The sequence below is a fragment of the Musa acuminata genome, chromosome BXJ1-2 (genome assembly GCF_036884655.1).
Source record: "Musa acuminata AAA Group cultivar baxijiao chromosome BXJ1-2, Cavendish_Baxijiao_AAA, whole genome shotgun sequence".
Classification (NCBI taxonomy): Eukaryota; Viridiplantae; Streptophyta; class Magnoliopsida; order Zingiberales; family Musaceae; genus Musa; species Musa acuminata.
The window spans coordinates 17,753,736-17,769,734 of NC_088328.1; the positions used below are offsets into that span (position 1 = coordinate 17,753,736).

The window sequence follows — 15,999 nt, forward strand, 5'->3', positions numbered from 1 at the left end:
CGTGATGTTTGCAGAGATTATTATATGTAAATCTTAGACAGGAATACGTATATTATAATTAAAATGCTATTTCTAAAGTTTACAACGATACATAAATATATATATATAGTAATGTAAAAACAAAACAATGTTATTATTGGCAACCTTACGTAACCCGCCAATTAAATACTATTAATAAAAGACCGAAACTAACTGCCGAGCTCTAATTATTTAAATATTAAATATATTAAAAAAAAAGCGCCCCCGGTCCACCCTCCGTCATCCCCTTTCTTTCTCCGATCGGATCCCATTTCCTCCTCCTCCACCAATTCCGTCTTCGAGGTACTCTGCGATGCTCTTGGGGTTGGCGTTTCTTGTGATCCGGATTTGTGACTTCTTCCTTTTTATTCCTACTGACGCGTTCTTTTGGGGGTTAATTTGGTTTCTAGGGTTTCCGGAGCGGCATATCTTCCATGGATTCCGCGTCTTCAGGGCAGCCGGAGTTCGATTATTTGTTTAAGCTGTTGCTGATTGGGGATTCGGGCGTGGGTAAGAGCAGTCTCCTCTTGAGGTTCACTTCGGACTCCTTCGAGGATCTTTCGCCTACAATTGGTGCGGTCTTGGATCCTTTCTTGTCTTTCTTTGGTCCTTTTTTGTTGCTATAATTATTTTTGACGGTAATTTCTGGAATTTTGATACAATTTTAACCTTTAGTAGGAAAGGAGGAAGCTTTATTTTTCGTTTGTCGATCGATTGCTTTTGTAATTGATGGTGATGGTGTTATTGATTGATTAATATGTAATAGTTTTCGAGTTACAAGGAGATTTGCAACGTTTTGTGAGAATGCAATGACAAACCACGACAGGATTGTCACGTGATGACTTGTAATATAAAGGCTAAAATTCAGTTGTAATATAAAGGCTAATCTTTCTGGCAATTTGTCCCTGTGATTGATTGTACTTCTGATGGATCTTAGCACATTGGCTTTGAATGTTGCTTTTAATTTTTTTAAAATTTCAAGTAAAATCTTATCAAGGGAGTTTGTTGAACTATTTAGTTGGAATTTGTTTATTGTTACTGTGATTTTGTTCAAACATTTCCATAATTATATCCAGGCGTTGACTTCAAAGTAAAGATTGTTAACATTGGTGGAAAAAGGCTGAAGCTTGCTATCTGGGATACAGGTGACTGTTTAACACTTGGTGCATAATTCTCATTCCTATTTTCTTGAGAGTAAACACTGGTAAATGAATATAGTTAATATTTGGTAACAGAAATTCTTTTTTTTTAACACAAATTTTGAGAAGCTCCTTATCAGGGTCATTAAGGTGGAAAGCTTACATGCAAGTCAAAGATGGTTGTTTGAACTAATTCTATTGACATGTTAGTTCTATAGGAGAATAAGCATCTGATTAAAAGAATATTTTTGACATGAAATGGGGTTGGAGAATGGAACTGCCATAGTGCAAATAGTGTTTGGTTATAAGATAATTACTAGACAGAAGAAGAAGTATGCATCATGATGATGTTGAAGCAACAACCACAAAATTCTACTTGATGCAGGAGGTTTCAATTTCATAAGTTGGCTATCTCATACCTTTCAAGCTATACAAATTAATTATCACAGGTTATCAACTTTATACAAAACCACGTAATGTCATGATTTTGTGCAATTCTTATGTGGTCCATGATTGTTAAGGCGATAATGCAGTTCCATTATATTTGACTGAAGTAAGGTTTAGGCTGCAGTAAGTCAATGAATTGACAAGAATATAACTGGTGTTGCAAACCCCAGATTGGTGCAATTGCAGAATCAATTGCATGTAGTAGCACAATCTTAGAAGTCCCAGCTATTTGCTATGCTACAGTTGAATTCTGTTCAAATTTAATTTTTATTCTTTTCTGTGATGAACTATGGATTGCCAGACTATTGTTTTTCCTGTTATATACAAGACCATCTTGTTGCAATTGTACTTGGCAAATCGTTTGTGCGATGCTACAATTAAAAGAATCATTGTGATGCTAGTTTAGTTGATACTCCTGGGTTTTGCAGCATGATTTGTACTTCAAATGTTGTTAAATGAGAACTCAGAAGGACTCTGTTTTGCAGCTGGACAGGAACGATTCAGAACTTTAACAAGTTCATATTACAGAGGAGCACAAGGAGTCATTATGGGTATAACTTCTTCATTGCCTGTAATTAATTTTACAGACTTGTCCTTTTTGTCCAATAGTTAAGCTGAAAAAACTTATAACTAGATTTATACTGCTGAAGTTATCTGTCAGATAAAGTTTATATTTTAGCTTAATTCCAGTTACTTCTTTAATATTTTCTCCTTTAATTTTTTTTGCTGTATGCCTTGGCTGTTTATATATAATGATAAGAATCTTCTATAACTTTTTGTATGGACTTGATTGTATGTCTTGCTAACCAAGCTATTTGCATGCTGACACTGCCATGGTCCTGTGGAAATGGGACAGGAAATGGCCACTTTTATGTGTTACATGTTACTGGATCATGATCTTTTTGAAATTTAATCTCACAAATAAACTAAAGAAAAAAATATTTACAAACATTCCTGCACTAGTGAAAATTTCATAACAACAATAATCCTAAACATTAAACAAAAATAAGTGGGTTAGTTACTTTCTACTACCCTTGTTGTTTAAATTAGACGGATAGTTAATTATTTAGTGAGAAAATATGACCCAAGTGATACTCTATGTACCATTTCACAAGATGATAACAAACTATTCCTACCCTCCAGGACCACAAAATAACCTACGTGGACCTACCCCCAACCCATATCAGGACCTAGATTACTCCAATGGCATATTAACTATGATATTTGTGTTGTCAAACTATCGTTAGACACAAGCTGGATGGTACATCTGGCTGATGGAGTAAATTTTAGATAGCATGAATGCTACCATTTGAACGTTGAGTGAACAAACGCAAATTAGGCCAAATATTAGGTGGAAAAGCTTTTAATTCTTATATCCATGTATGGTTAGTATTTAAGAGCTGAATTAATCTTTATATATGTTCTTTTTCTTACTAGGAAGTTCCACTTTGGCCTTTGCTTAAACTTTGACTTTTCAACAACGAAACATTGTTTGGTCAAGAGGCTATGAGCCCACTGGTTATTAGTTTTGTTGATAAGAGCATGGAATGTGTCTCCACCAAGTATAAGTTGTTATGGAAGTCACTTTATTTTTATACCCAATCTAGTTGATGTCTTCTAACTTTTATGGTATTGATGTTATGATTTCACAGAAATCTCATTGATTTTACATTTAGTTGTTGAGTTCTAAATGCTAATCTTCAGTTCTCGGCTAATCTATGACAGTTTATGATGTAACACGGAGGGACACATTCACAAATCTTTCTGATATATGGGCTAAGGAAATAGAACTTTATTCAACTAATCAGGATTGCATTAAGATGCTTGTTGGGAACAAGGTTGATAAGGTAATTCTGAATATTTTTCAATAATATATGTTTATTTTAAATCTCAGGTTAAATGTATAAATCGCTCAAGCCAATTTTTCTTGTTAGTGACCATCTACATCACTTTTAACCCAGATATTGGAACTTTTCTTATGCCATTGTTCCATTAATTTATTTATATTACTTTTGTAACTTATCTTTGATCAGAAGGTAATATGTGATTCCATATATTTTCGTGTTTCAGGAAGGTGAGAGAGCTGTAACAAAGAAGGAAGGAATTGACTTTGCAAGGGAATATGGATGTTTGTTTCTAGAATGTAGTGCAAAGACTCGTGTCAATGTGGAACAATGCTTTGAGGAGCTCGTGTTAAAGGTATGTCAACTTTCATGTTTGCACGCTAACAACTCGTTTACAATATAGCTGCAATAAGCATTCCCTTTTTTTATTTATTTTCCGAAAAGGTAGATTACCTGAGTTCAAAAGGTGAGTAAGATGAGATGACACAGTGCATAAAATTTATTAGTCATTATCCAGGCGGGCTGGTGTACTCCCAACACACTTATTAAGCCAGTTTTTGAGTTAGGCATGTGTATTCAAGACACCACATGATGCATATGACCACTTTTTGCACTCACAATAAAGTGATGTCCCTGCTTACATCATCCAGTAGCTCGGTGCCTCTAATGTAGCTCGAAATAATGGAACCCTTATCCTCAAAACCTATATTACTCTCTTCATTTTGTTGATTTTAGTGACATCAAGGTTGGTTTTTGGATGGTCCAAGTCCAACAATATCACAACCGGTCAAGTCTTTTATTATTCCTAATCCATTGTTTAAAGGCCCTCCTGCCAGAAAATATGTGAACATCTTTATGAATTGTCTTGATCACATGGCCAAGCGGTAACATTTTGACATGTTCAAGCCATATTAGAGTTTTGCCGTTGCATTTTTTTCCCTCATGCTCCCTGCTGGCCATGGTGCGATGATTTTGGCTTACCTGTTTTTTGGCTTACCTGTTTGATCGGGGTTGTACAATCACTTGCCATCCAGATTGTTATCTTGGCATCATCGACTATTTTGAAGCTGGGACTTGCATGTACTTTTCCAATCAATAGGATACTACTGGTAATCCGTGGAATACCAGACTAATGATCTTAAATTCACCTTACAGATCCTGGAAACACCAAGCCTCTGTGCTGAGGGTTCATCCGGCCTTAAAAAGAATATCTTCAAGCAAAAGCCTCCCCAAGCAGATGCTTCCACAAGCAGCTGCTGCTGACCGCTTGTCTTCTGCACAGACTCCGCTGCCTTCCTCGCACTAGTGGTTGCCAAAATTGCCTCTTGATAATTTTGCTGGTTGGTTCATGTATAGTACTGATATTTCTTTTAATTGGTAATCCACAATATTCCCAACTTCAGCAGCTATTTCTATGTCCTCCTTACTGTATACTAGTGTATGACTGGTTTAATGTTTACCCGACAAGAAACTTGATGACCGTCAGAAACTTGTTTGCTCTGGAGTTCTGCTCATTGTAGAGCACAAAGTTTCTGCATTGTACTATAAATGAGATCAGGGAAAGTTGTTTTACCAATTGCTAGGGCGTAGAACCAGCCTACTTACACCATAATCTTCTTGATATGGGTGATGGAATTCTTCAATGTCAGAATGTAAAGTTCATTAGGCTATGGCATTAGAAACCCCTATCAGGATCTAATTTGTAAGAAATCTGATGAGAATATATATCAATGAGATTGTGAGAAATTTATCATGGGACTTGGTTGCTACCTGACAAAACAAAATAAGCAAGCTTAATTTATATCTTGTTATCAACATCAAGACAAGCTTAGGAACAACAACATGATCCTGAGATCTACCTTGTTATACCTTCAACTACACACCACTCCTTTCAGAGTATCTTGCTAAGACATGGTCCTCAGTAGGCGTGGTCTGCTAGAGAAGCTCTGCCTGCACGGTGAGCATGGATGGCACAAGCACAGCGCACAGAAGTGAGGCTGAGGCAACCGCTGATGATGAGTGAATGCCTCCCTGGGCAGGTGTGCAGCAATGGGAATGTATCGCACACGGCTTGGACGGCGGCAGCCGTCAGTGCTGTGCACTGGCTGATGTTAAGGTTCACCAGCCCAGTGTTGTCATTGCCGTTACTGCTGCCAGCATCGTCTCGCCACAACCCGTACCGGCTTTTCATGCAGCTATTTGCGAGCGAGTACATTGCCCTGTCTGTGATGTTCTGACAATAATACAAGTCCAGTGATCTGAGATGAGGGCAGCAATTTGCTATGGCAATCACACTCTCATCTGCAGTGACAAAGCAAGCACAAATTTCGTTAAGAAATACTGATCTTTCTGCTAAAAAGAAATAATGTAATGTAAACATAAATGTGAGACAATTCAGCACCAAGAATAAAAGGAAGCTTTAGTGAAATCAAACAGTACTATTAATCTAATTCCAGTGAAAATACTTAGATATTTTAAATTTACCTGTATGCCTAAGCATAATAGTCATAAACAGTGCATTCAGAATGTTATCTCTTAACTGAAATCTAGCAAAAAAGAGTTCCAATCTAAAAAATGACAGTCCAATTTGATTCTGATGAGATCTTATCTTGTAGGAAGATTCTCTTGAGATGCTTCAAGTGTCTAAGTTTTGAAAAGGGATCTTGCTTTTTGTAGAACTGAGAATAGCAAATGATGATATTTGAATTACAAGTTTTGAATATGAAAACACCTCCTTTTTTTAATCGGAATGAGGAAATGAGGAGGCCAAAGTCACAATTTTTAACAGTAATCAGAACAAGTTCTCCAAATTTATATAGACAAAATGCATATAAGGATACAAAAATTTGACGGACAAGGCAAAAGTGTTTGTGCACAAAATTTTCATGCAAAAAGTAATACAGATCACTTAAGAATCCAGATGAGTGGATACAAGAGATCCCCATTAGAGCTTCCTATATTCCATTGAAATATTGATTAGTAAACATTTGAAGCTTCGTGACAGAAAGTCTGATTACTGAGTCGCGAATGATATGAAACAGAAGGCAAATATCTAGTCTACAATTAAGTATTCTTCATGTTATAGAATCTTCCTAGGCAACCTTTTGATGGAAAGTCTGAGAACTGGGTCACTAATGCACATAAAAATAAAATGCAAAAGAAATAATGATGCCCTAAACAATTAAAAAACATCTAATGAAAAATGCAAAAAATGCAAAATCTAATGCTAGTCGCATTGAATTTTAAGCACAGATGCTTTGATATCGTGGCATGTTCAAGTACTCAAACCTCCCACAGTATGGCAACAGGATTCTAGAATGTAACAAGACATTCCACTTGATAGAATTTAACAATGTAATAATGCATGAAAACAAAAAGAACTAGGCCAACAACAGTACAAGCACGACAAGAGCAAGAAATAAAAGGACAAGAAGTAGGAGCCTAATAGGCTCTTTGGTGCTGTAAGTGACCAGATGAATGAAACAAATTAGAGAAGTACGTTGTAATTTTCCAATATGAATAGCTTATTAACACTTGAGAAAGTATTATACTCCTTCCAGAGATTTAGTGCTTCTGTTCCTATGACTTTGTCTGTATCATAATAGTAAGTGTCAGCCATGTAATTTACCTGTTATGAGGACACAGCCACACAAGTCCAATGCCCTGAGATTTGGGCAACCAGCTGCCAAACTGGTGACTCCTTTGTCACTGACACTCTCACACCAACCTAGATTCAAAGACTGAAGCTCACTGCAATGACGTGATACAGCCTGCAACAAAATTTCCGTGTCCTTCAAGCAAAAATTAGTACTCAGCAAAACAAAGTAAAAAAGTACTAACTTGTAAAGCTCTGTCAGTAGCAGCTCTCGCACATCCACAGAGATTCAAGGTTTTCAGGTTTCGACAGCAACTAGCAAGATATGCAAGGGCAGAGTCGGTAAAAGCAGAGCATCCACTGATATTCAGTTTATTTAGGCGGGGACATCCATGGCCTAGAGCATACAAAGACTGGTCAGTCAGCCTAAGGCTTTTGCTAAGGTCTAGTTCCCTCAGGTCATGGCAGTAATTAGCAACTGCCTCAACAGCACTGTCCTCAAGTTGAGGTGCATTATTTTGTCGAAGAGTTAAAACTTGAAGCTTCGTGAACTTGGGAGCAAGTGACCGCACAAGGTTGTTCATGTTGTTTTTGCACCTACAATACAGATATGACATTTCCAATTACCACAAAATCTTTGTCAGTGAAAAATACACTGCATAAACGGACAGTTGGTATAGACCAAAAGCAGTTTATGTTATTGATCTGATGATACTGAAAGATATGGTCTAATGAGAAATAAATTCAATTCACAGTTATGACTCGTTCATATGATAATCAATTAGAAAACAAAATTCCTGCTATGAGAATCATATCCTACTCTACTAGAGCTTGAAGATAAGCCCAGCAGAAATCGCCTACATAAGAATAAATTTTGGATTATCAAGGAATTGACCGATTTCCCAACTTAAATCATCTTTGCATATGCTTTGCCAGTTCGTATAATTGTTTTTCTGACATCCATAGTTTCACAAGTGCTACAGCATTGCAGGATATCAGCATCTTATTCATGCAGATGTAATTTACAAACTTTTGAGAAAACACTGATGCAGGAGCTAAGGGAGACGAACAAGTAGAAGGACTGCAGTTCACTCTGTTCCCTTTTACTATTTTCAACTGCCGATTCTCTAGTTTCTTGGAATAATACTGGGAAAAGGTAGGAAAAGGTACTAGGTAGTTAAACCAACAAGATCCTGCCTCCGATTTCTAGGTATGAGTGTAGAGAACAGCATGAAAATAAAAGCATCTAGCACAGAATGAACAACGGGCCAAAAAAATAGCTTATGCTCTGTAAAAAATGGATATGTGCTGCTTAAATAGTGGATTGTTGCATCATGCTTTGTCTATTAATGCACAAACAAATTTGAGACCAATGACAACAAACAATATGGAAGAACCAAGATGTGCTGCCATTTTGTGGTATCCGCAAAGAAGGGCTGAAGCCAGTGAAAGGTTTTGTGACAAGCTGTAGCCCTCGTCTTCACCATTGAAATTGTCTGGTCAAATATGTGCTAATTTAGTGTATTAATATCCTTGATTGGAGTCCTGGACTGAGGCCATATACTCAACAGGCAAACTAAGGAACGGAGCTTAATAGGGGACATATCAAAAGGTCCTGTCTACTTTCCAAACCAGGTTGAAAATTCTCCTTTTCATTTCTCCGTTCAGAGAGAACTTTAACACATTGATCTCTTCATGTATTGAAGCTTTGGCTAGAAGGTTTCACATGTAGTGGGATCACAGCCTTCATTCTTTACATTTAATGAAATCAGTTTCTCAATAAGATGATAGCAACATTTTCAAGTTCTCTTGACATGGTTCCCAGACTATACCCCAAAAAACCAGGAAAAAGTGCCTTTATAGTTCATTGAGAATGAGCACTTCACTGTCAATAGCCACCACTTCTAACAAGGTCAGGAGTGCAGTCGTGATTCATGACACTTAAAGAACCTAATGAGCTCAATGATGAAATCGAGATGTTAGCTTAAAAGAAGAGGGTAAGAAATAGCTAACGATTATCCATACCACGATAAAGAGAGACTTGTAAGCCCAAAGCCGATTGCGTCTCTCCAGCCAGTACAAACGGTTGAAGACACGATCACCATTCGGTCGTCGACAAGGGAAAGAATACGCAGCAGCAGCTCCATCGGAAGGTCCTTCCAGCACATCACAAGTTCTGGTTCAACCTCCATCTTCTCTCCACTACCAGACACCATGAGATAGCAACAGTATCAACAAATTTCCTGCAGAATAATAGTCCAAGAACAATCAACACCAAATACGGAAGAACAGCAACAGAAATGCAATTAGCTAAGCCTATTAGAGACTAATTGGAAGCCAAGTCTCTCCCTTTACATCCGAACTAAGAGATGGCAAGAGGAGAAGACCAGTTTAGCTATACAATTCGACACGAAGAACCAAATTTACAGCCTAGTATTGCTTCGATCGATTCTCGCAAACAATCAACACAAGCGAACGATCTCAAACCCTAAGGCAACTCTCACAAATCCACCCGGATACAAGACGGGGTCACGAACGCATCAAAATGATGCCGGTCCACGAAGGGAAACCTCCAAACAAACATCACAAAGCTCGAAACAAATCCGTCCTTTCAGATTATCATCGCGTGCAAAGATGATCGTGACAAGGAAGCGAACAGAACCCACAAGGATCCAAGAAAGCCGATCACCTACTTTAAGAAACGCGGACCGATTTCGGAATCGCCTCTACCTTTATCGAGGGATTGGGTGGGGAATCGGTTCGATCGACCGGGCAAAGTTCGAGGGGAGCTTCGGAGACTCCCTGGGGGCTGCAGCGCTCCGTGGGGGTTTATAGCGACCGGCGACCGTGGGGACGGCGGACACGGGCGGGGATCCGGTGGCCTCAGCTGACACGTGGCGGTCGGTGGAGGCAGTGCGTGGCCGGCAGGTAGCGACACGAGTGGACGAATCCAGAACACGGTTGCCGTTTCGCGGGTGGCAGCCACTCCCTCCGTTACTGGACGTCTCCATTTACAGGAAATATGGATTAAAATATATAAACTAAAATTAATTTGGGTTCCCGTGGTTGGATCGCTCATCAGCCGTTCACGAATCTGAAGGAAGATCAGGTCCGCGATGTACGATCCTACGTGTTTTGCGTGCCCTTCTCAATCGCACTGCACGACCATTCCCGGCGCTGATCTGCGTCCATGATGCCTTGAGATGCGTGAAGAGACTTGATCGGCACCTTTGCGAGTCGCACGAGCGGTTTGTATTCTGTGGCACGGCGAGAGGAGTCATTGCATGGGCAACGAGTCGGTCTCGTGGGCACGAGGCATGTATTTGTGATTTTTCTGCTGGAGGTGATAAGTATTTTTGGATTATACTGGAGATGGTATGTATTTTTGGATTTCTAAAGTTAGGATGCTTGGAAGGTAAGCAAGTATATTATATAAATAATATTTTTGAAGGAAAGAGATCTTAAAAATAAGATTTTATTATTCCATAAATATCTTATTTATCTTTGGTTTTTGATGGGGACGCCAAATGTGAAAAAATATTTTAGATATTTATATATTTTTTCTAATAAGTTTAAAGGGGATTGGGAAAAAAAAATTAAAAGATTAGGTGAGGTGGTGTATAAGGGTTTCAAACGTAGATTTAAGTAAGATAATTTTTTTTTTATATTTTGATTCTTTTAAAATTGGGAGGAATATGATCTCTCGATTACATGGAGTATCAACCCATGTAAATCTTCTATTATCTTATTATTATTATTATTTTATTAATATCTAAAATTTTTCTTTTAGTTTCGAAGTTTTCTCTCCCATCAACATTTTTTAAGATGAGATTTAATTTTTTGATTTTGTGAGAGTTCATTCCTTTACAAAATGATTAAAAAACAAGTATTGTCTTTTCGATTACTTACCATTTCGATGATCTAGTTGGATTAGTATATATAGATTAATATCAACGTATTATATATTGGTATAATGGTATATTATGATGTTTCAAAAGAAAATGATGGAAAAGAGTAAGGGATTGATACAAACAAAAGACCTTTTAACTATTCATAGAGGATTAATGATAAGAGCAAAAACTAAAAACATAAAAGAAGTCTTAACTTATTTATTGGAAGACATTTGGAAGGAGCAAGCTGGTCAATACTCTGGTCAAGATTTTATGGACGCAAGAAGAGCATAAAATCGTTAATATGATTCGAACAAGTCCAAATCATGAAGAGAAAGTTCAGCTTTGAGAGAAGGATGAATTTTTAGCCTATTTTAAATAATAAAGATCATTCAGCTATATTAGGAATTATGGTCTTATTTATGAATAATCATTCAAATCAATTCAAGACAGATTCATGAGTGATCTACGTTCATGAATTTGGAATATAAATGTCATTTAATATATTTAATAGATTTATTCCCTTTGTACATGGCCTTGTACTATATAAATAAGGCTAACTCTCTTTGTAAAGAGGTAATTGAGAAGTATAATCATCTTCATTGGTGAATGTTTTGTTTTTATGTTCTTGCATGAACTTTGAAACTTATCAAACTTTTCTGCTTGTGGTATTCAAAATCCAAAAATCTTTATTTTTCTTTTTAATTTATCAAACTTCTTAGTTTGTGGTATTTTAAGGGAATCAAAGTGTTGTTCTAATTATTACATTAATTTTTCATTAATAAAGTGATTAGAATAGTTTCCCTTACTTCAATCTTGAACAATTCATCTAGTTTTAATTTGTTGGAGGGTGTCAATTTATATTTCATATGTATCATAGCTCTTTAGCTATTGGGGTATATGATTTCTAAGTTGATGATTACCATCATTTTGTATTAGAGCTCGGTTCAAGTTTAAGATATGTGTATCTATTTATTTGCTATCTTTTAGCTTTCCTTTCTCCTCCTCTTCTTTTTCTTTCAGCACCATATCTATAATTGTTGTTCTTCTTTCATCTTTATTGTTGTGCTTATTGTGTTATTACTAATTTTCTTTATTTTTTTTTCATATTTTATAGTATAAAAAGGAAAAAAATCAGAAAGTAAAAAAAGAGAGAAAAAAATGAATGGTAAAAAAAAAAGGAGAGAATATCAAAGGTAAAAAAAAGTAAAGAGATCATAATTTAAAAAATTATGGTTTCAAGGAATTCTTACAAATTACAAATTAAAAAATTATGAATTCATTTATATTCTTATTTGGATGTAGAAATCTTTCTTTATTCCAGAAATTTTTCTTTGATATTTGAGTTTAATCTTTGCTTATGATTGAAGTGCATCGTACACATATTTAAATTGGCCTATCTTTTGTTTCTTTTAGACCTATCCAATTTTACTACCCTTGAATTGTTATAATCTGAATTATTTGTTTATGAAGAACAAAACAAAGAGAGTTAAAAGGCAAAAGTGGTGAGATCAGTATTAAGAAAAACTAAAAATTGTGTAGCGGAGTGAATCAAATCTTGAGTGAAACACACTAAGGAGTGTTGGTGAGGCTATTCTGACTTTGTTTTTTAGGTTATAAATATGTCTAAAGATAAAGAAATGAATTCTTCATCAAATTCTCTTTTGGTTCAAGCAATGCAGCAACAATTTGAATGTATGTTCAAAGTGATGGTAAATATAAGAGATCATTTAGAAACGCATGATAATGCAATTAATAGATTGTAAGGTGAACCATGGCATGGGAGACAAACAGCCTTTGCCAATAATGATTATGGTGGTGGAGATGACATGGATGATGACCAAGTTATTCTAATTTGTCAAGATGTTAATCCTAGGAGACAAACTTGGATACGATGTTTTGATGGTGTGAATAGAAACATAGACAACATCAAAATGAAAATTTTATATTTTTAAGGGAAGAATAATCCATATGCCTATTTGGAGTAGGAACAAAAAGTAGTGCTAATCTTTGAATGTCACAACTACTCCAAAGAGAAAAAGGAAAAATTAGCCACTATTGAATTTTTTGATCATGCTATTGTTTGGTGGAATCAATTATGTAAATATAGGCATAGAAATGGTGAAAGGCCCGTGGAGACTTGGTTGGAGATGAAATAAATCATGTGGAGGAGATTTGTCCCTAGCTATTACTATAGGGATTTGCATCTACGGTTGTAAACTTTGACATAAGATTCTATGAGTGTTGATGAATATCATAAGAAGATGGAGATAGCCATGATAAGGGCTAATGTGGAGGAAGACCATGAGGCCACAATGGATTGATTCCTGAGTGGATTCAATAAGAATATTACTGATCTTGTGGAGTTGCAACATCATGTGGAGATTGAGGACATGGTGAATATAGCCATAAAGATTGAGAGGCAACTTAAAAGAAAAGACACAAGGTATGATTCAAAATCTTATTCAGGTTCTTTTTCTTTTTAGAAATTAGATTGGAGTACAAAAGATAATAAACCTATTGTTAAGCCTTAAATTGATGAAACTAAAGGTAAAAATAAATCAAGCAATAAAGGTAAAAGTAAGAATTAACCTAATCAAACTAGAGACATTACGTGTTTTAAGTGTCTTGGACATGGATATGTGGCACGTGAATGTCCTAATAAGAGAGTTATGATCACGAGGAATGAGATTGTGGAATCTGAGTGAGAGAGAGAGAGAGAGGATATTGATGACATTCCGGAGGATGCTAGTGATATAGAGTATGCTAAAGGTGAAAATCTAGTTATTCAACACACACTTAGTTTACAAAATAAAAATGATGTACATGGTGAACAACGTGAAAATCTATTTCATACTCATTGTTTGATTGCTAACAAGTTGTGTACTATGATTATTGATAGTGGAAGTTGTACAAATATGGTAAGCACCCAGAGAAACTGAAATTATCTACTAGCAAACATCCAAAACCTTACAAGTTACAATGGTTGAATGATAGTGGTGTAGTAAAGGTAAATCGATAAGTGTTAGTTTCTTTTTCAATTGGTAGATATAAGGATGAAGTTTGGTATGATGTAGTACCTATGTATGCTGGTCATATGTTGTTGGGGAGACCTTAGCAATATGATCGAAGGGTAATATATGATGGGTTCAAGAACCATTATTCTTTAATCATAGGTGGACGAAATATCAGCTTGGACCTTTGCCTCCAAAGATAATTTTTGAAGACCAAATGCATATAAAACAACAATATGAGGAGCTCGAGTCTTCATTAACCAAAACTTTGGGGAGGGAGCCAGAAAGAGAGAAAAAAGATGAGTTGAGTGGTAAAAATGAGAGTATTAGGAAACACAAGAGGAGAAAAAACAAGGAAAACTTGAGTGAAAGAAAAATAAGTGTTTATGCCAAAATGAGTGATATGAAGAAAGCCTTAATCATGAGGTAGCCCTTACTTGTACTTATGTAGAAGGACTTTTGATTACTTCTAATAAAATTGACAAGAGTTTGGCTAGTGTTATTATTGATCTTTTGTAAGAAAATGAGGATCTCTTTCCCAAAGAAGTTCCTAATGGTTTACCACCAATTAGAGGAATTGAGCATCAAATTGATTTCATTCCAAATGCAAGCATACCAAATAAGCCAGCATATAGATAGAACCCCGAAAAGACCAAGCAAATCCAAATTCAAGTTAGTGAGCTTATGGAAAAGGGGTATATACGAGAAAACATAAATCCATGTATAGTTCCTATTTTGTTGGTGCCTAAAAAGGATAGATTTTGGAGCAGAGCCATCAACAAAATCACGATAAAGTATAAACATTCTATTCCTAGGCTAGATGACATGTTGGATGAATTGTATGGTTCTTATGTGTTTTCAAAAATTGACTTAAAATCTGGATATCATCAAATAAGAATGCATGAGGGTGATGAATGGAAAACAACTTTCAAAACTAAACATGGTTTATATAAATGGTTGGTGATGCCGTTTGGCCTTGCTAACATACATAGTACTTTTATGAGATTGATGAACCATATTTTATGTGTTTACATTGAAAAGTTTGTAGTGATTTATTTTGATAATTCTTGTGTATAACAAAAGTTTAGATGGGAATGTAACACATTTAAAAGCTGTTTTTGATATGCTTAGAAAAGAAAAGTTATATGCTAATATAAAGAAATGTACTTTTTTCACTAATGAAATTACTTTTCTTGGATATGTTGTTAACAATAAAGGAATACAAGTTGATGAAGAGAAGTGAAAGTAATTAGGGAGTGCCCAAAACACACTAGTGTTAGTGTTGTTAGAAGTTTTCATGGTCTTGCTAGCTTATAGAAGATTCATTAAGGATTTTTCTATAATTGCTACACCATTAATTGAATGTATAAAAAAGAATATGGGATTTAGATGGGGTGAAAAACAAGATAATGCTTTTAACTTGCTTAAAGACAAACTCAGTTTAACCCCTTTGCTTGCTTTACCTAACTTTGCTAAAACTTTTGAGATTGAGTATGCTGTGAGTGTAATAGGTATTGGAGGAGTCTTAATGTAAGAAGGCAGACCCATTGTATTCTTTAGTGAGAAACTAAGTGGAGCAAGTCTTAACTATCCAACATATGACAAGGAGTTTTACGCTTTGGTAAAAGTGTTAGAGAAATAACAGCACTATCTTTGGTACAAGGAATTCATTATGCACACCGATCATGAGTCCTTGAAATATCTCAAAAGATAAGGAAAGCTAAACCATAGGCATACAAAATGAGTGAAGTTTATTGAATCCTTTCCATACATCATCAAATACAAACAAAGTAAGAAAAATATAGTTGCTGATGCTCTTTCTAGAAGGTATGCTTTAATTTTTCAACTAGATACAAAATTATTAGGTTTTGAGTACATTAAAGATTTATACAATTCTGACCATGATTTTATTAATGTTTATGGGGCATGTGAGAAAGAGGGTTTTGATAAGTTCTTCATGATGGTTTTCTTTTCAAAGAAAATAAGTTATGTATTTCTCAATGTTCAATGAGAGAATTACTTGTGAGGGAGGTACATAGTGGAGGTTTAATA

The 15,999-nt window shown here is 35.8% G+C and overlaps 2 protein-coding genes across 6 annotated transcripts; one reads left to right on the top strand and one right to left on the bottom strand.

Moving 5' to 3' along the window:
* The first annotated feature begins 210 nt into the window (after window positions 1-210).
* On the top strand, window positions 211-4,857 carry LOC104000226 (ras-related protein RABC1). Of its 2 annotated transcripts, none has more exons than XM_009422217.3 (7): window positions 211-321; window positions 429-591; window positions 1,095-1,163; window positions 2,090-2,155; window positions 3,330-3,451; window positions 3,675-3,803; window positions 4,604-4,857. In XM_009422217.3, exons 2-7 carry the CDS (start codon window positions 453-455, stop codon window positions 4,709-4,711), a joined length of 633 nt encoding a protein of 210 aa, XP_009420492.1. In that variant the 5' UTR covers window positions 211-321; window positions 429-452; the 3' UTR covers window positions 4,712-4,857. The 2 variants fall into 2 exon arrangements, with proteins under 2 accessions (XP_009420492.1, XP_009420493.1); XM_009422218.3 differs by having other exon boundaries at window positions 263-342.
* A 303-nt stretch (window positions 4,858-5,160) lies between these two features.
* On the bottom strand, window positions 5,161-10,010 carry LOC135596196 (F-box protein SKP2A-like). Of its 4 annotated transcripts, XR_010480859.1 has the most exons (6): window positions 9,774-9,912; window positions 9,069-9,286; window positions 7,289-7,640; window positions 7,077-7,218; window positions 5,308-5,749; window positions 5,161-5,218 (listed from the first exon to the last, which is right to left on the bottom strand). XR_010480859.1 is itself a non-coding variant. In XM_065088167.1 (5 exons), exons 2-5 carry the CDS (start codon window positions 9,257-9,259, stop codon window positions 5,367-5,369), a joined length of 1,068 nt encoding a protein of 355 aa, XP_064944239.1. In that variant the 5' UTR covers window positions 9,260-9,286; window positions 9,774-10,010; the 3' UTR covers window positions 5,220-5,366. The 4 variants fall into 4 exon arrangements, 3 of the variants coding, with proteins under 3 accessions (XP_064944239.1, XP_064944245.1, XP_064944250.1); XM_065088167.1 differs by lacking the exon at window positions 5,161-5,218 and having other exon boundaries at window positions 5,220-5,749; window positions 9,774-10,010; XM_065088173.1 differs by lacking the exon at window positions 5,161-5,218 and having other exon boundaries at window positions 5,220-5,749; window positions 9,737-10,010.
* Between the last annotated feature and the right edge of the window lie 5,989 nt (window positions 10,011-15,999).

Coding starts and splice junctions, on each gene's coding strand:
- LOC135596196 (XM_065088167.1), bottom strand. CDS start 9,259: ATGGTGTCTGGTAGTGGAGAGAAGATGGAGGTTGAACCAGAACTTGTG. Junction 7,641..9,068: donor ACAAGTCTCTCTTTATCGTG/GTATGGATAATC, acceptor TCTGTATTGTAG/GTGCAAAAACAACATGAACA. Junction 5,750..7,076: donor TGGCTGTGTCCTCATAACAG/GTAAATTACATG, acceptor TTGTCACTGCAG/ATGAGAGTGTGATTGCCATA.
- LOC104000226 (XM_009422217.3), top strand. CDS start 453: ATGGATTCCGCGTCTTCAGGGCAGCCGGAGTTCGATTATTTGTTTAAG. Junction 2,156..3,329: donor AGCACAAGGAGTCATTATGG/GTATAACTTCTT, acceptor AATCTATGACAG/TTTATGATGTAACACGGAGG. Junction 3,804..4,603: donor TTGAGGAGCTCGTGTTAAAG/GTATGTCAACTT, acceptor TTCACCTTACAG/ATCCTGGAAACACCAAGCCT.